General features: G+C 48.3%; 1 protein-coding gene across 3 annotated transcripts in view; it reads left to right on the plus strand.

Annotated features, from left to right (window-relative positions):
• The first annotated feature begins 11,680 nt into the window (after positions 1-11,680).
• Positions 11,681-19,161, plus strand: part of ANKS6 (ankyrin repeat and sterile alpha motif domain containing 6) — a 39,919-nt gene continuing 32,438 nt past the window's right edge. For 2 of the 3 annotated variants that reach the window (XR_004987101.2, XR_004987100.2), the window contains exons 1-2: positions 11,681-12,089; positions 16,895-17,403. Coding sequence is in view for 1 of the 3 variants with exons in the window: in XM_036433226.2 (XP_036289119.1) it covers positions 11,734-12,089; positions 16,895-17,403 (865 nt within the window). In the remaining 2 variants the exon portion in view is untranslated. The remainder of the gene's footprint in view (positions 12,090-16,894; positions 17,404-19,161) is intronic. The other variant, XM_036433226.2, reaches the window with a different exon arrangement.

A 19,161-nucleotide genomic window follows, 5' to 3' on the forward strand; every position in this document is an offset into this window, starting at 1 on the left:
TTATGCAGTCCAGTAAGAGCGTACTAAGATTATAAACTCCATGTTACAGATGAGAAGACTGAGGCACTGCGAGGCTAAGTGCTGTCCACTGAGGCCTGCAGGCCCCACCTAAGACATATGGTTCAGATCCCTTGAATAACAAAGCCTCCTCCTGCTCCTTCCTAGCAGGTATTAGTGTTTCTTAGCTACACTTTACAGATACCTCCAAGAAGCTGATCAAAGCAATGAACTATTCCCTCAGAAAAACACACACATACACACCCATAATATGATCGCACACACGACAGGCCATCAATTCATGGTAAATACCCTGGGCCTTGGCTCCAGGTTTCCTTTGGAGGCATTGAGCAAGTAAGGGAGCCACAGGGGCTGGAAACATTTAATAGGTCAGGACTAGAATGAGACATGAAGATCTCTCTGAAGTGCAAAATTTAAGAGTGGGAAAAAACAACAACTCAGTAATCAAAAGAAATAATGTTTTTCAAAATCAAAATCAATGCAAAAATCCATAATGAAACAAAATATCAAAGTTTTAAATAAAAGCAGAATCTCACCATGGCTCACCTCCTAATGCCAGCTCTGATTGTACTAGTATGTGTAACTCCATCTATTGAAAAAAATTCGCATTATTAACCGGTACACCTGGTAGGACACATCACCTGGTCCCACCCCCCTGTTCATGTGCCCACTTCCAGCTGCTCAAGTGGCCCTACCCCCTTGTCTGGCACAATCACGTGGCCTTACCCCCTTTGGGATCAGGAGGAGCCGCCTGTGAGCTGGGCCGAGTTGAGAGGGAGGTGGGCTAAGGGTAGGGATCTCTGCTCCCTCTCTCTAAGCCTCAGTTTTGGCATCTAGAATATGGGCACAACAACCCAGTTGCTGGCTCCTGTCAATCCAGGTGCTCCTGGAAGTGGGCCCCAGGCTGGACTCATTGGAGGGAAGGCCTGGGGGGGTAAGGGCGGGGATGTGTGGCACCCTGCATCTTCCTGTAGCTGAGGGCTCAGCAGGGTGGCCAGAAGTCCCTGAGCCACAAAGCCTGCACTTCCTACCAAGCAGCCTGCTCTGGTGTTCCCACTACACTGCTACCCTGTCACTGCCAAGGAGCGAGAGACAGGGCCGAGGCACAGACACAGAGATGAATCTCCCTGTGAGCCCCTGCAGTGAGAGGTCTAGGGGATCTCCTGTGCTGGGGGACGGGGTTCAGATGTTCCCAGACCTGGTCAAAGCCCCAAAAGAAAGAGCAAGGCAAGGTCTATTTCCTGACGCTGCTGCTCCAATGACTACAGACTGCCTGAACCAAACAAATGTGTGCTCTCCCTGAAGCCTTCTCTCTGAAGGCTCCGGAGGAGAATGTTCCATGCCTTTCTCTTAGTGTCTGAGGTTGCTGGCAATCCTTAGCATTCCTTAGCTTGTGGGTGCTTCACTCCAATCTCTGCCTCCACCAACATATGGCATTTCTCTGGTGTGTGTTTCTGTGCCCCTTCTACTCTTTTTCTAAGAAAACGAGTCCTATTGGATTTGGGCTTATTCCAATGACCTTATTTTAACTCAATTACACCTGTGAAGATCCTATTTCCAAATAAGGTCACATTCGTGGGTACCAAGGACGAAGGCTTCAATATATATCTTTTAGGAGGACCCAATTCAGTCCATAACACCATCTTACTTGGTTACAGCACTTGGTACATTGGATTGTGTTGAGATCAACCCTGATCTTGTAATAATAACAACAAAAATATGTAAGGGACTTAAGAATATGAGCAGTGGTCACGTTATGTTCTCAGAGCTTGGTACAGTGCCAAGAACACAGTGGCTGGGCAATTAACGGCAGGCTTGGTGTCTTACACTCACTGTTGGAGGCATCTACTTAAACTCATTAGAGAGGTACCTAATGGAGGGCATAGCCTGGTGAAGGGCAGAGAGAGGTTACTCCCAAAGAGTAACGGACAGGAATTCTTCAGGTCTCCTTGCTGGAAGGGCCTCTGTGGTCATCTAATCTGTGAGTTTCAAAGTCTGCTCCCAGAAACTCCGGGGAACCAAACAGGAAAGTTAAAAAGAAGGCTTACTGGGTGGGGCTCCAGTTCTCCCTGAAACCAGAGCACTGACATGTTTATGTGCTCAATACTCTGAGCTTCTTTATTAGATTGAAGCACTCTCTTCCCTAATTACCAGAAAAACTGGTACCAAGAACAAAGAAAGTATGTTGTTCAGGTCCACAGCTGATCTGTGACAGAACAGGAAATAGAATGTAATAAAAAAAGTGTGACAGAAACTGCTGGATGACTGCAAGTATTTATTCTGCCCTTCTTGTTAATCCTCACCGGAAGATATGTTTCCGTTGATTTTTATAGAGAGTGAAAGGGCGGAGAAAAGACACAGAAAGGAATATTAATGTGAGAGAGACACATTGATTGCTTGCTTCCCACACACAGCCATGGTCCAGGGACTGAGCCTGCAACCCAGGTACATGCCCTTGACTGGAATCGAGCCCGGAACCTTTCAGTCCGTGGGCTGTCCCTCTCTCCACTGAGCCAAACTAGCTAGGTCCATTCTGCTCTTCTTAAGAGTAGAATCCTTGCCGAAACCGGTTTGGCTCAGTGGTAGAGCGTCGGTCTGCGGACTGAAAGGTCCCAGGTTCGATTCCGGTCAAGGGCATATACATTGGTTTCGGGCACATCCCCAGTAGGGGGTGTGCAAGAGGCAGCTGGTTGATGTTTCTCTCTCATCGACGTTTCTAGCTCTCTATCTCTCTCCCTTCTTCTCTGTAAAAAATCAATAAAATATATTAAAAAAAAAAGAGTAGAATCCTTGATTTTTTTTTTCCACTTGTTTGTTTCTACGGTCTTCCAAAATGATGACCAGATTTCCCAGCCTCCCTGCAACTAAACATAGATGGCCATGTGACTAAGGGTGCTGCCAATGGGCTATAAGATGGGCCTCCTAAGTAATGTCCTTCAAAGAAACTTCCTACCCTTCCTTCTTCCTGCTGGCTGGCTTTGGATATGAAAGCTGCAGCTCAAGCAACCATCTTGGGTCACAAGGTAAAAGTCATACTGGGACAGAGAGAGAAAAAACATTGATGTGAGAGAGAAACATCGATCATTTGCCTCCAGTTCACACCCCAACCAGGGATGTAACTTGCAACCTAGGTATGTGCCATGACGGGGAAATTAAACCCACAACCTCTTTTTGGTATACGGGATGATACTCCAATCAACTTAGCCACCCACCCAGGGCGTAAGCCCTATAAGAAAGCATTATAAGAAAGGGTCAGGTGCTAGCCAGAACTCTGAATTCTTTGGGTAGCATTCAGCTTTCTAGGACAGGCACCTGAGAGGGGCAGTCAGGGTCATACTGGAGATACTATCTTGAGCAAAAAGAATCTATGCTAGTGTTTGTTTAAGTCTTTCAATGTGAGGGGAGGTAAGTAGATAAAATCATTTAGGTTGAGAGTCTACAGCACATGTGTCAAACACAAGGCCCGCGGGCCAAATCCGTCCCGCCAGGCCTTGCAATGTGGCCCGCACCGCGCTGTCATCACTGCACTCCGCTGCGTTTCCATCACAATGACAGTTTATGACTGTTCAGTAAACCATTCGGCCCGCGATTTAGGCTGGATTTTAGATTTTGGCCCCTTCTCTGATTGACTTCGACACCCCTAGTCTACAGTGTTTATAGGCCAAGGTTGAGTCCTAATTGAGAAGACTCAGAGGAGCCTGACTAGAGTTTGGTCAAGAGAAGAATCATGGTCAAAAGAGAGATTTTCACATCATGGTGCCTAGAGTATAATGGAATAAGCAGACATTAAAAGGTACCTGTTTGAAGGTATCAGGGTGCTAAAGAATTACAGGGTGCTAAAAGCGCTTATAACAATAGAACTTGGTCCAGTTAGGGTTGTAGGAAGGCTTCTCTGAGGAAGTAATGTTTACAGGGGTACCTGAATGTTAAAGTGGTATCAGAGATTTTAAATCATATTTTAGGTTAATCTGGGACACCCTCTGCTGGTGCACAGTGCCAGTGTGTGTGTGTGTGTGTGTGTGTGTGTGTGTGTTAGTTATATGGCCAGATGATAGAGTATACAAGCCGTTCTCTGTGTTTGTATATGTGTGTTTAAAACATTTTATCAAATATTCTCTATCTAACTTGCCATCCTTGTCAACTCACAGCTTCTGGTTTCTGAGCCCCCTGAAGGAAAGGGGTCTGCTGTGAGCATCTCCCTCAGGCTCTAAGAGGGGGACAGGAGTTTGGGGCGAACCATGCAAAGCAGCTCCCACTTAGGACAACCTGCTGCTACCAGACAAGTAGGAAGTGACTCCACCTATAGAACAGTCTGCTAATCGGAGCCAGGAAGGAGGAGTAAAAGCCTGGAGCTGTGTGCTTTGGCCTCTGTCCAGACAACCAACACATTTAAGATCTGTGGTCAGATTAGAAAACAGAGGAGGAGTACAACTCCTAGTGTCTTGGATCAGCCTACCCAATTGGGATACTTCCCAACGGAGGCTTAGGTGCAGAGAAAAGAGGATGGAATTAGGCCTTATAAGACATAGGTTCAAGTCCCTGGTCATAGATAAACATTGTCATTTATTGAGCACCTACACATGCCATAAACTGCTAGACTTTATTTTTCACTCACCATTTTATTTCACCCTCAGGACAACCTTGCAAGGTAGACAGACGAGAAAGCAGGCTCAGAGAGCAAAGTGACTTATCCATGTTAATGCTACACACAAGTGCAAAGCAAGGTTTTGAGTCCACGTCTCCTCATGTCTGGTTCAGGATTTCCCAGCACACAAGTTTCTGGCAGGCTGCTGCGACACCAAAGAACAGCTTAGTTTAGTGGGTGGGAGCTCAGCCTTAGAGTGGACTTTCCTGAGCCCAAACCCCAGACCCATCACAGATTGCTGAGTGGTCTGAGGTAAGTTACTTGACCTCTCTCAACTGAATTTTCTCAACTGTAAAATGGTGGTGATAATAATAGGACCTCCTAAGTAGGGTGTTTTGAAGGTTTGAGTGACACCATCCACACAGCTTCTCTGGGCACAAAGCAGAGTGGAGAGAGTTTCTGCAAGGGCAAATGGAAGATGTCCATTACCTTGATGCTCAAAGTGTGGTCCTTGGACCAGCAGCGTTGGTACTACCTGCGAGCTATGACTAGTAGAAATGTACACAACGGCTTGTAGCAGAGGTAAAACACTAAGAATGGCTTCTGCCCCGGGTGAGCACTAGATAAATGCTAATGACGACAACTTGGCATCCATAGGAGACAAATCTAGCTGGAACCTCTATTCTTTTCATACCTCTTCCCAAATTGAGTACCCAGTCCTTTCCTTGGGTTTGTTATCAGTTTGGTGGAATGGTTTATATGTTCTTTGACCATATGATCTCATCTCATCTCATCTCATCTCATCTCATCTCATCGGAGTTTGATGAACAAACAGATTTCCCTAGGAGGCATTTTTTATTTGTTGTTGTATTAGCTACCTTTATGGGGGTCATTACATCCCTTTGACCTCATAAGATGACATATGTAGATATGGTATTTCAAACATTAGGGGGGAAAAGATGGCTGATTCAATCAATAATTGTAGCAACTTGATAGCCATTTGGAAAAAATAAAATTAAATCCCAATTTCCCACTAAAATAAATCTCAAATGATAAAAAGATGTCAAAGTAAGAAAAAAAATTTTCGAAGAGGAAAGTACTAGATGAAAAAACCCAAAGGCCATTATGGAAAAGATTTATAAATTTGACTACTACATAAATTTTTAAAAAATTTTGTAAGGCCCAAAATAATATAAACTCAAAAGACAAAAAACAAATCAGAAAGAGATATTTGCAGATGGCATATACCCAGTATGTGAATTAACAGGGAAATAAAAAAAGAACAAACAGAAACAAATAGAAATAAATATGGCCAGAGAATTTGAAGACAGTTTTCTCAAAAAGATATTAAAAAAACTCTATTTAAAATGCATACAAATTAAAATTACTCTGAAATATTGTTTTACCTATTAGATTGACAGAGATTAAAAAAATTATCAATTCCAGTGTTGCCAAGGATGTGAATAAATGGAGACTCTCATACTCTGTTGGTAGGAATGCAAATTGGTATAACCTTTGGGAAAGCTATTAGGCAACATTTATTAGAAATGTTAATATTCACATCCCTTTGATTCTGCAATCTCACATCTAGGAATTTACCCAACAGAAACAGGTTCACAAGTGCTCAAACAATGAACATACAGGAAGCTTATTGTAATATTGTTTTTAGAAGCAAAAAGTTGGAAACAACCCAACTGTTCATGAATAGGAGATTATAAAATAAAGTATTGCACATCCATGCACTGATAAACCATAGTATTATTAACAAGAATTATACTAATTGGCCCTACCTGGTTTGGCTCAGTGTATAGAACATTGGCCTGTGAACTGATGGGTTCTGGGTTCAATTCCAGTCAAGGGCACATGCCCGTTTCGGGCTCGATCCCCAGTAAATGGTGTGCAGGAGGCAACCAATCCATTATTCTCTCTCATTATTGAGAGATGATTCTCTCTCATCTATCTCCCCCTCTCTCTTCCTCTCTGAAATCAATAAAAATATATTTTAAAAAAATAATTACACTAATTGTAGCTGTTTAACATAAAAATGTGCTTAAGATGCATTGTTAAGAAAAGCATGTTGTTGAGCTGTATGGACAACATGATTGTATTTTGGAAAAATGTGTTAACATACACAAAAGGAAAAAAACTCTACAGGAATATTCACCAAACCATTAACTGTATTATACTTACTTCTGATATGTGAGATTCAGTGACCCTTTCATTTTCATTCAATTTATTTATTTTTCAACCAATATTTATTGATGGGCAGTGTGCTAGATTCTGGGGATATGGTGGTAAACACCCAAAGCCATTGATCTCAAGGAGCTAGCAGACTATATTTTCACAATCCTGGAATTCTTTACAACAAACATTATCGGGAAAAAACGTTAGATAATTAAAAGTAAATAGATTATTTTACTTCCTAGCAAGCCCTCTTTACTTCCTTGCCAATCCACTGCACCAGTCTCTGGTCTCTCTATCCTCCTGCTCTCTCTCTTTTCTTACAACTATCCAGACTCCACCCAGTCTTTAGGCCCAACTTGTGGCCAAGCTCTCCCATGAAGCCATCAGCAATACTTCTCCCTCTCCTCTCCAAACTGGGTACCTTCCTTTGAATGGACAACAAAAGTGCACAGATGACCCTGTTCTGCCACCATCTGTGATTCTCTAGAGGCCAGGGACTGTGGCCCTCTCATCCAACACACATAATGCCTGGCTTACAGAAAACTCCATAAATGCTGGTTGAATGGGGATTGTGTTGGCAATAGCGGCACACTGTTCTGATAACCTGATGGAGAGCAAATTGCCTGAGAGCCTCCAGGGGCTGTGCCTTCAGGTCCTCTCTGGAATTCTTACTGAGGCTCTGCTTCCCCTGGTTTCTCCTGGTCAGTGACTGGGCATGGTGGGGATACCAGAACCCGGCCGTTTCTGTGTGATGCTGTACGCCTTAGCACACCACCTTTGGTCGGGTCGCCCCATGAGTGTGGTTGCACCGCAGAACTGCATGGCAGTCTAAAGCTTTTCCTACCCAAGCCTCCTCCCTTCCCTCTCTCCTTTCTCAGGTGTCAAGCCTGCATCATGCTCTGAAGGCTCTCCTTCCCTTTTCCTCTTCCTTCCCTCTTTATCCTACACAAGCATTTCTCCCCCAAAACGCCATTTTGCATTTGATTCTCAGAGGACCCAAACCCATACAGGAATCGATGGAAAAATCGCTAGAAGAAAGTTCACAAATAATTTATACACAAAGATGTGTGAGATCCATGCCTCAAAAACTCTGTGCATGCGAATCACCTGGGGGTCATGTTGAAATGCAGATTCTGGTCCAGTTGGTCTGGGGTGGACCCAAGATGCTGTGTTTCTAAGAAGCTCCCTGTGGATACCAATGCTGCTGGGCCAAGAACCCCACTTTGAGCAGCAAGATGCTGGAATCTTTATTGACCTGCCACATCTCTCTGTTCCCTCCTCTGAGCCCTCAGAGGCCCACTGTGATGACTCCATCAGCACCTTCTGAGCCTCTGATCAAAAGTTGGGTTTGGCCAACGAGGGGCATGAGCAAGAGACCAGAGGGCAGGAAGAGATTGAAGTCAGAGGTTTTCATTCCTATGGGAATCGCTTCCTATTGGGTCTCTGTGGGTTGGCTGTGTTCCTCTGCCAAAGATTATAGCTCCTGATAGATAGATCTCTCCAGTTTTCCCTGGTGCAGAATTCTAGTCACTGCTCTCTCCTTTCCCTGCTTTGGCCTGGGGTGGTAATGGCTTCCCACTGTCACCAGCCTTGGAGTACTGCACCAACCCTTGGGGCTCTTAGTAAACCTGGCCCACACTTCTGGAATCAATCCTTCAGTAAATGTTCCTCATTTCCTCAGCCAAGTGTGCCATCTGTCTCCTCCTGGGACCTTGACTGCTACAAGCATTGTTCAATGCAGATTTTTTTAATTTTTTATAATAGCACAAAACTGGAAAGAAGCTAATTGGGCATCATTAAAATGATTAAATTCTGGTATATGTGCTTAATGGTGTTACATACAACCATTAAAAAGGATGTAGTAGCTCTATATTCACCTGCATGGAAAGATGCTCAAACCATTTGAGCTAAAAATTAAAACAAAAACAAAAAAAATCCCGGAAGATCTGAACAGTGTGCATAGTATGAACCCGTTCATTTAAAAAGTAAAATATACATTTGTGAAGGCTTGGACCGCAAATGACTGACGAGGATCCTGCTCAAAACAAACCTAACCATAAAAGGAGGGAGGGGGTGGGGTTTCTGACTCTGTCTCTTCCTATCACTTGCCTCTGGTTTCTCATGTGGTGGCTTCACTATCAGGCAGACTGTCTTCAAGTGGTGGCAGAGCAAACCAGTGTGGCTCACAGCATCCTGACAACTGACTACCTCAGTAGAAGGGGCCTCAATCCTAGTTGCTTTAACAAAAAAATCCTGGGCTGAGGCAAGCAGATGGGCTTGGACATATGCTAACCACTGAACCACATGGACTGGGAGTCAGCGAGGGAGGCTCCCCAAAAGAAAGAGAATGTTTCTTCCCAGAGAAAGAGGGGCAAGGCAAGTGTGAGCAGCACTTGTCCACTCTCGAGGAATTATCTGCAGTGGACATTTGTTATCCTTTTTGGCTGCCCAGCATCTGAACCTCCTTCCTATACTGGAGCGAGTCTCCTACCTTCTCGAACACTTATCCTGGAGCCTACTTCCCTCAGAGATGCTGAAAATGCCAGGAACACACGTTCCCAGCCTCCTTTAAGTGCATGACCCGGGCCATTTAGACACTCTGATCTCAGGGCTGGTACAGACGCCACCTTGGGACAGGGTGCATCTATGGCATGATTTGGGACCTTGTTCCTGGTTGTGAAACTTTTGAGACTGGTTCGCCTGCCCTCATGGGATCTGCGAGCTATGAAGAAACCTTGTATTAAATCCCCTTTCTGCTTAAACTCTCCAGAGGGTTAATTTCTGCAACTTGAAATCAAGAAGCTAGATTAATGCCTACATGAATGTGTGCATTTTTGGAAAGATAAACAAAATGTGAATATTGGCTACCTATGGGGAGTAGAACTGAGAGAGTAGGACAGAGGGGAGGGACTTTTGCTTTTGTTTGGTGAAAACTTTTTTTTTTAACCATGTATATTACTTTTATAGTGAGACAACTAGTTGGTAAAAATATAAGAAAAGACACTGAATGAATAGAATAAGATGAGGATGCAATTGCTCAGGATTTTCATAGAAACAAAAGTCTTCATTAGACCTTCAAAAGATAGTCATCATCACATCTATTGTGATGAATGGCTCCAATTCCGGAAAGGAATGACAGTGAGTCATCCCGGACACTGACGGGGCCTAAGTGGTTTGCTCTGTCCCTGTGATTCACTCACTCAAACACTATCCATGGCTCTCTCTTCCTCATGGAATAATCCCACTGCCTTTAACCTGGCACTGGAGAGTTTTGCAGTTTGAGTCTTGTGTACTTTTGAGACGTTTATCTTTATGCTTCACCTAGACCTTTTCTTTCAGCCCCATTGGCCCAGATTCAAAGGGCATTACCATCTTTGCTCTGCCAACACCACGACTCTTAATTCCTTCTTCATGCCCTCATCAAGTGTTGTTCTGTATTATAAGTCTACATTTATGAAATGTAGCCATGTAACAGTCAGGTAACTGAGTACCCACTGTATGTCTGGCCTTGTGCTAGGGTTTAGGGCCATAGTTCACAATTTATGGAAACCAATCACCTCCTACCGAAGTTAATGTTGTCACGATGAGCAGATGGCATCAGCAATTTGCAGGCAAGGCAGGGCTGCTCTGGTTAGAATCTTTCTCTTCCCCTCTGCCTGGATTGCACTCTCCCCAAATGTCAACATGACTCAATGTCTCAATTCCTTCCTGTCACATTCTCAGTGACAACTTCTCATCCCACCCTTTTATAAAATAACATCCCATCCTCTGACCTATTGACTTAGATTTGTTATGTCCTATTTATTGTTTGAATAGCACTCATCACTCATATCCTTTCCTTACTTGTTGGTGTCTTTGCAGCTTTTCCAGCACCTAAAATAGTCCTGTTTGTTGGTAATAGAATGAGAACTGGACTAGACACCAAAAGACCTGGGTTCTAGTAACAGCTCTCCTCCAGGAAACCATGTGGCCTTTAGCAAGCTGCAGCCTCTTTAAGCCTCAGCAGGCTCCTCTGTAAATTGGGGGCGACCATTTGGTGGCTGGCAGGTCTGTCTACAGGCCCAGATTACACAGGGTCTCCAACTTGAGCATGGATCAGAATCGCCAGGAGGGCCCCTTAAATAAAACAATTGGAGGGGAGTATTTCTAGTTCGATAGGTCCTGGGTGAAGTGTTGGAAAATTTGCATTTCTATAACATCCTCCGTGGAGCTGATTCTAGAACTACAGTTGCAGAGAAAGGCACTGGAAGTGCTTGTAACCATAAGGGCCTTGCCCAGCGAAGGACTGAAACAAAGGGCCTCGCAGGACCATCTGTTCTCTAATAGAGTCAACAACTATTTTAAAAAAATATATTTTATTGATTTTTCACAGAGAGGAAGAGAGAGGGACAGAGAATTAGAAACATCGATGAGAGAGAATCATCGATCAGCTGCCTCTTGCACACCCCCTACTGGGGATGTGCCCGCAACCAAGGTACATGCCCCTGACTGGAATCGAACCTGGGACCCTTCAGTCCGCAGACCGACGCTCAATCCATTGAGTCAAACCGGTTTCGGCTCAACTATTTTGGACGCGCCGCCGGCCAGGCCAGCGCGGCGGTGGACTCGGGCAGGGGACTCAGGCCTGGGCCCAGCACAGTGTCCGCAGGGCCGGGCACCGCTCCGACCCCGTAGGGCGGCAGGGAGTCTCCGGGGCCGCCAGAGGGCCGCGGGCCGGCGCGGAAAAGGCAAAGTCCGGACCGACGAGCCAGGGCCCCAGACCCAGATCTGGGCTTTTCCCGGAGCCCGCGCTCCGCTCCGCTGGCCGCGGCGGGGACGCGACCTCGCCCGGGGCGCGCGCCGGGCACGCGGCGGTAGGCGCGCCGCGGGCGGGAGGAGGCGCCGGCGCGCGGCATCCGGGGGCGGAGCCGGCGGGGCGGACGGGCGGGCGCGGGCCCGGGGCCGTGATGGGCGAAGGCGGGCTGCCCCCGGCCTTCCAGCTGCTGCTGCGCGCCTGCGACCAGGGCGACACGGACACGGCGCGGCGGCTGCTGGAGCCGGGGGCGGCGGAGCCGGCGGAGCGCGGCGCGGAGCCCGAGGTGGGCGCGGAGCCGGCGGGCGCCGAGGCGGCCGGGCCCGGGGCGGCGGCGGCGGCGGCCGGGGCGCCGGTGCCCGTGGACTGCTCGGACGAGGCCGGCAACACGGCGCTGCAGTTCGCGGCGGCCGGGGGCCACGAGCCGCTGGTGCGCTTCCTGCTGCGCCGCGGCGCCTCGGTCAACAGCCGCAACCACTACGGCTGGAGCGCGCTCATGCAGGCGGCCAGGTGAGCGGCCGGGGCGCCGGGGTGGTGTCCGGAGGGGCCCGGGGTCAGGCGGCCAGACCTGCCCGCGGACCCTCTCATCCCCACCCCGCAGACGCCCCAGGAGGTAGAGTCCAGGACTCCTTGGAGAGAGTTGGAATGGTACACTTGGAGCAGCTTTGGGATGCAACGAGACGTAGGAAAGCGTTTTGTTTTAAAAAAATATATTTTATTGTTTTTTTTTTTTTTTTTTTTTTTTTTTTTTTTTTTACAGAGAGGAAGAGAGAGGGATAGAGAGTTAGAAACATCGATGAGAGAGAATCATCGATCTGATGCCTCTTGCACACCCATACTGGGTGGGGATGTGCTGGCAACCAAGGTACATGCCCTTGCCATGAATCGAACCCCGGACCTTACAGTCCACACGCTGACGCTCTGTCCACTGAGCCAAACCGGTTTCGGCGGAAAGCGGTTTTTAATAACATGAAATCAGAGTCTCAGAGATATTGGCCTTTCCAAACAGAATCTGAACACTGCCAGTGGAATCTTAGAGACTCACTCTTGGAGGTTCATTCATTCCTTCTTGTAACAAGGGTTACCTGGGAACCTGGCCACCCACCCTCGCTTGGTGGTGGGATGCTGCAAGCAAGACCCAACTCAAGCTCCCACTGGGAGCGGCTCACATGCCATTGGGTAGGCCAGACCAGGGAGCAGGCTTGGACAGGGTAAGGTCAGGGAGCTCTTGGAGGTGCGAGAAGCTTTCTGGGAAGGATGATGATGCTTATATACAAGTGGAGATCTGAGGATTTTTAAGAATTAATCAGGACAGAAGCAGTGGGAGGTGCGAACCCTGGGATAGGAGACCCCGCAAAGGTTTGGAAGCAACATTGAACATAGAGCATTGGTAGGATTGTTAGGAGGATGTTATGGCTGGGAGGGGGGCTGGGAGTGGTGGAAGATGAGTTCTCCTTGGAGAGATGAAGGCAGACGTTAGGGGCAGGGCTGGGAAAGGTTAGCCATCCTCAGGGCACTGGGGAGTGATGGAAGGCTGTAGGCAGGCAAAGTGAGTGACAGAATCAGGTTGTTTTGGAAAATTAACAGTAACCAGGATGGATTGGACAGGTAGGTGTGCTAGAGTCAGAAAAGCCCAGCTAGAGGCAATTGCAGGGGTCACACAAGAGCTTGGACCAGAGCAGAGGCAGTGGTTGGGTGAGCAAAGAGATGAGTGTGAGATGTGCTCAGGAAGCGGGATGCACAGGACTTGAAACCCTGGTTTATAAAGAAGCTTTAGTGTACAGGGAAGTCTCTTAACTCTTGTCAGCCAACTACGGAGGCCCACCCAGCCCTCAGTTTCTTGTGGAAGGTCCCCGAGGAGGGAACGCAGGGGATAGGTCATGTTGGGTGGGTATCGCCAAATTGCTTCCCGTACCGTGTGTCAGTGTCCGGTGGCTGCTGTAACAGCTTTCCACAAAATCAGCAGCTTCTGTCCCCTCCTCTGACTCCGAATCTTCTGTCCTTGTTTTCCACAATTAAAGGACCCTTGTGACCCCAGTGGGCCCACCTAGATAATTTAGGATGCTCCCCATCTTCAGATCAGCTTACTGATTACGAATCCTATGTACCACCTTCATTTCCTCTTTGCCAAGAAGCCTAACTCAGGGTCTGAGGGTTCGGGTGTGAATGCCTCCGGGAGCCCGCTATTCTGCCGGCCACAGCAGCCACACCAGTTTACCTTCCCAGCAGCAGTGCGAGCGAGGGCTTGTGTTTCCACAGCCTTGCCGACAGTGTGCTAGCAAACGTTTGGGTTTTTGTGTCTGATGGGTGAAAAACCTCACCTCCATGTGGCTGTGATTTGCATTTGTTTCAAATATGTCATTTTAAACTGCTGGGTGAACATTCATCCATGGGGCAGTACCGTGGTTTGCTTAACCATGCCCCGGCCATTCAATGGGCATTTATTTCAGTCATTCTATGAGCACAACTTTGGGAATACACCCCAGGTAGGGAATGCGTGCCTGTTGGCAAGGGCTACGCAGTGTTTCATGCTCTTATCTGGATGTTGGGGCCCTTTGTCTTGGCACCTGATTTCCTGCCTGGAGCAGTCTGGGATGATGGAAAGCCTTCGGAGCTATCTTCATCTTTCCCCCGAGGTTCCCTGTCACTCCTAGGCTTTCTTTCAGGCTTTGAAGTCCCAGGTGAGTCCTGGGCCTCGGAACCTGTCTGTGCCGTGGCCGGGTCTGCTCGTCTGTCTCAGCCGTACCCTCTCTGGGATCCACACCCCCTCTCCTTCCCCTCTGCCGCAGTGCAGACCACACGTGGTAGGAGTCTCCTCCTGCTCTCCCTTCCTCCGGGGGTGCCCTCTCTAATCCAGCCTCTGCAGAGCTTCCGTTCTAATCTTGATTGCCTCGTCTGTGAAATGGGCGGTTTATTAAAATAAAATAGGATACAAATGTGACAGTACCTTATAACCTGCTGTTAGGAATTATACTAGTTTTTTTTTTTGTTGTTGTTGTTTTGTTTTTCCTGGATGCTTGATAACTAAAATGGAATTACCTCTTGAATTCTCTACTCCAGTGGAGGATCTACCAGTCCATTGCCTGTCTCTGGACCATCCTCTACAATGTTATGCCAGCCAGTCAGTCATTCATTCACTTACTGGACAAAATTTATTGAGCTCCACTGTGGGTCAGCCCCCAGTCCTCTCTTTGGAGAGTCTAATAATTGGTGAGTACAGATGAGCATGGCCAGAGGGCACAGTGTGAGAGCTGGGAGGAGGTGAGGTTGAAAGTCGGTGGGTCTTCAGCAGGGGGAAGCGGCCGGCAGATTTAGGGTTTGGGAGTGTCATTTTGGGTTTGGGGACTGTCATGGAGGATGGGCAGGAAGGGACAGCCCAGGAAGCAGGGAGACAGGCCGAGGTGGCAGCTTTCTGCCGTTGAGTTTATTCCAGCTGGACTTGCCCTCTCCCTGCTCTTGGGGAAGAGGACAGGCCCCGTTCCCCTGCAGCTGGAGGCGTCAGTTCACCAAGCTCTCCTTCCGGGCAGCGCTCTGTGGGCTGAGGTGACCTGGTGCTGTTCAGGTTCATGTCCCAGAAGGTATTTGTAAGTTCAAAGCAGAGTTCAGCCTTGGCTCTGCCTCCACAGGGAGGAGGGAGGCGCTGGGTTTAGCTGAGCTACAAAAACCCGCACAACAGGAGACTTAAAAAGCTGCCTTGCCGATGCAGACATCGCACAGGTATAATGGTCTTGTAAAGCCTGGCAGAGCTGGCCCCTCTCTTCTTGCCATCCTTTCCTTGTTAGTCCAGGCCTCTTCCAGCTCTGACACACAGCTCGGAGCCCAGAAAGAGTGTGCCAAGCAAAAGTGCTGTGAAACAGAACTTTTCTGTCCTCTCCAGGCGAAAGAAGAGAGAGATTTTCGCTAGGAAGAGGCATCTGTTTTCCCTTCCTGGTGTTAGAGCTTTGGTGGGTGCTTATTTGTCTCCCCAGGGTCTCAGGAGGGCCTTTCTTCAAGCTTCACTCGGGGAGGGGCTTGGGGGAGGGGGGGGAGTGTCTGACTCAAGGTCCAAATCTAAGCTTCAGGCAGTGTACTAGTACATTCCTGCCAGCAGGTGGCAGCAGGCCTCTGGTGAGATGTTCAGGCCTATTTCTCCTGACCACAGCCTGGCCACACCTCTTGGCACGGGGTCCTGTGCCTCTGGTCTAGAAGGACCTTCTCTCTGTGTGCATCTGGAGAGGAAAAGGGTAGACATGAGTCAGACATGGGCCCTGCCCATGGGGAGATCAGCACTGGCAGATCACCAGGCTACAAAACAGAATAAAATGACCTTTCCGAGATGTGGGAGGCAGCAGCGCGGTGTAGGGGAAAGAGGGAGGGCAGCAGGGTTTAGACTAGGGGTGTCGAAGTCAATCAGAGAAGGGGCCAAAATCTAAAATCCAGCCTAAATCGCGGGCCGAATGGTTTACTGAACAGTCATAAACTGTCATTGTGATGGAAACGCAGCGGAGTGCAGTGATGACAGCGCGGTGCGGGCCACATTGCAAGGCCTGGCGGGACGGATTTGGCCCGCGGGCCTTGTGTTTGACACATGTGGTTTAGACAGACCTGGTTTCTGACTCAGGCCCTTACAGGCTGGGCAACCTCGCATGTTGCATAATGTGAACGGATTACAGTGATAATAGCTAACATTTGTACGGTGCTTCCTTTGGCCAAGCACTGCTTTAATAATTATACATTTATTATATATTTAGGTATGTTAACTCCATCCTTAACATTCCCTTGAAATCTGTACAGTCACATCGCATTTTACAGATGAGGAAAGGAAGGCACGATGAAGTTCAAGTTCTTTTTCGAGGTCCTGCAGCTAGTGGATGCCAGGACCAGGTTCAAGCCTAGCAAGGCAACTGCTCACCTTTGTGGTGGGGCATGTGCAGGGCTGGCACCAGAAGAAGGCCTTTTATTTTTTATTTTATTTTTAATTATTTTTTTAAATAAGATTTTATTATTTTAGTAGTTCACTCTTTAAAAAAATATATATTTTATTGATTTTTCAAAGAGAGGAGAGAGAGGGATAGAGAGTCAGAAACATCGATGAGAATCATCAATCAGCTGCCTCTTGGACACCCCCCTACTGGGGATGTGCCCACAATCAAGGCACATGACCCTGACCGGAATCGAACCAGGGATCCTTCAGTCCGCAGGCTGATGCTCTATCCACTGAGCCAAACTGGTTTCAGCATATAAGCAGCTCTTAGGGCTTCATGACAAGCATTCAATAAGTGTCTCCTTCTCAGGGCTCCATGTTTAGTGTCACCGATTCTCCATCTTCCTGGCAGATTTGGGCACGTGAGCGTGGCGCACCTGCTCTTGGATCACGGGGCTGACGTCAATGCCCAGAACCGGCTGGGGGCCTGTGTGCTCACGGTGGCCTCTCGGGGCGGCCACCTGGGTGTGGTGAAGCTGCTCCTGGAAGCTGGTGCCTTCGTGGACCATCACACCCTGTCGGGCGAGCAGCCGGCGGCGGCGGCAGCAGACAGCAGGAACGAGCTGCTGGACATCACGGCCCTGATGGCTGCCATCCAGCACGGACACGAAGCTGTGGTGCGCCTGCTGCTGGAGTGGGGTGCGGACCCCAACCACGCGGCCCGGACCGTGGGCTGGAGCCCGCTGATGCTGGCCGCGCTCATCGGCAGGCTGGGTGTGGCCCAGCAGCTGGTGGAGAAGGGGGCCAACCCCGACCACCTCAGCGTGCTGGAGAAGACTGCCTTCGAGGTCGCGCTTGACCGCAAACACAGGGACCTGGCAGATTACCTGGACCCACTGACCACCGTCAGGCCCAAGACAGGTCAGGCTGCTTCTCTCTCCCCCCATCCCACCCTCTCCCCCGCTGTGGCTTCAAATTGTGTGTTTTTTTTAAATATTTTTTTTTTTATTGACTTCAGAGAGGAAGGGAGAGAAAGAGAGAAACATCAACGAGGAGAGAGAATCATTGATCAGCTGCCTCCTGCACACCCGACACTGGGGATTCAGCTCACAATCCAGGTGTGTGTCCCAACCAAGAATCAAACTGTGACCTCCTGGTTCACAGGTTGATGCTCAACCACTGAGCCATGCCATTTGGGCTTAACCCACTTTTGAGGTTTTTCAACACCTAGTAATGTGCCCTGTCTCTTTTTTATTTTATTTTTTCATTTTTTTGCCATCTTTCTGGCATTTAAAGAGCTGTTTGAACAATCCTTAGCAGATCTGCCATAGAGCACACTATGTTTCAAAACTTCCAGTTCATCACGTGCAGTAGGACCGTGAAATGCCATTTCACACACAGCCTCAGTACCCTCTTTCTGTGATGGGGCCCGGGCTGTAATGACAGGTTGCAGTGCGTAAGCGTCTAGGACTGAAAGGTGAGAATCTGAAGGAAAGGCCAGCTGAGGGACCTGGGATAGGTTGCCCGAATTCCCCTAGCTTCTGTGTAGTCGTCCACAAACGGGGGACAGGAGTAGCACCATGTCCTAGGACTGCTGTGAGGATTAAGTGAGGTCACCCTGGCCAAGTGTGGGTACTTGAAAGGCATTGAGAGCTGCCACCCGTCCACCCCCGATATTGTTACTGTTGTCATATTTGACCGGATCAGGCCATGGCTATGCGTATAGACTTCCTCGTTGAGCAGACCCAGGTTTGGAGCGAGTTCTTCACTTTGTGGCTGGATGGACTTCGGCGTGTTCGTTGTCCCTTCAGGACTTCAGTGTCCTCTTTCCCAAAAGAATCATCATAAATGTGCTTACCTCGTAAGGTTCTGTGAGCAGTGGTAAGGTAGATGCCTGTAAAATGTGTGCCTAGCCCCTGGCACATAGTTAGCACTCAGGAAATAGAAGCTGCTATAATAGGCTTTAATTGACCGCCGTTCATTTAGTTAGCATGAGTGCCTATAAGGTACCGGGCACTGCTCTCAGTACGTGGGATATGTCAGTGAGCAGACCAGCCCCTGCCACTGAGAGCCTTGGCAATCAACAGGAAATAGAATAGCATATTAATTAAATAAAATGAGTTGCACAGGAAGGTAGATGGTACGTGTCAGGGGGCAAGGCAGAGGGTTTGGAGAGGTCCAGTGGGGGTGATGCAGTCCTGGCCTCCTTGAGGAGCTGAGACTTACACCGACTCAGGAGCTGAGGAAACAGGCCATGCAGGCTGTCAGGAGAGTCTTCAGGTGGGACAGCAGCAAGGACCAAGGCTGCATTATTAATAATGGCAGGCTATTAGAGAAATTGTAATGGCCACTAGCTCTTTTTGTGAGATGCCAGGAAATTCACCCCACCAGGGACTTAGGGACCCGCAGGTCTCTCTTCTCAAATGAGCAGCAGCAGGCTGTCTTGGAGGCTGTACCTGTCATTGTGATGCCCCATCTGCCCTCACTGTGGTTGTGCGGGGGAGGGAGGGGACTGTTTCTCTGTTTTCCATGTCCATCACGGAAAACGACAGTTCCTGAGTAGAGGAGCTGGGGATTAAGAAATATTGAAAAAAGAAAGAGATAAGGAGGCAGACATAGATTCATCAAGCTAGGCGCTAGGTGGGCACCATCTCTCTGATGGAGAGGCAACAGGCCCCA

This window comes from Pipistrellus kuhlii, unplaced genomic scaffold, assembly GCF_014108245.1.
Source record: "Pipistrellus kuhlii isolate mPipKuh1 unplaced genomic scaffold, mPipKuh1.p scaffold_m20_p_12, whole genome shotgun sequence".
NCBI classification, from domain to species: Eukaryota; Metazoa; Chordata; class Mammalia; order Chiroptera; family Vespertilionidae; genus Pipistrellus; species Pipistrellus kuhlii.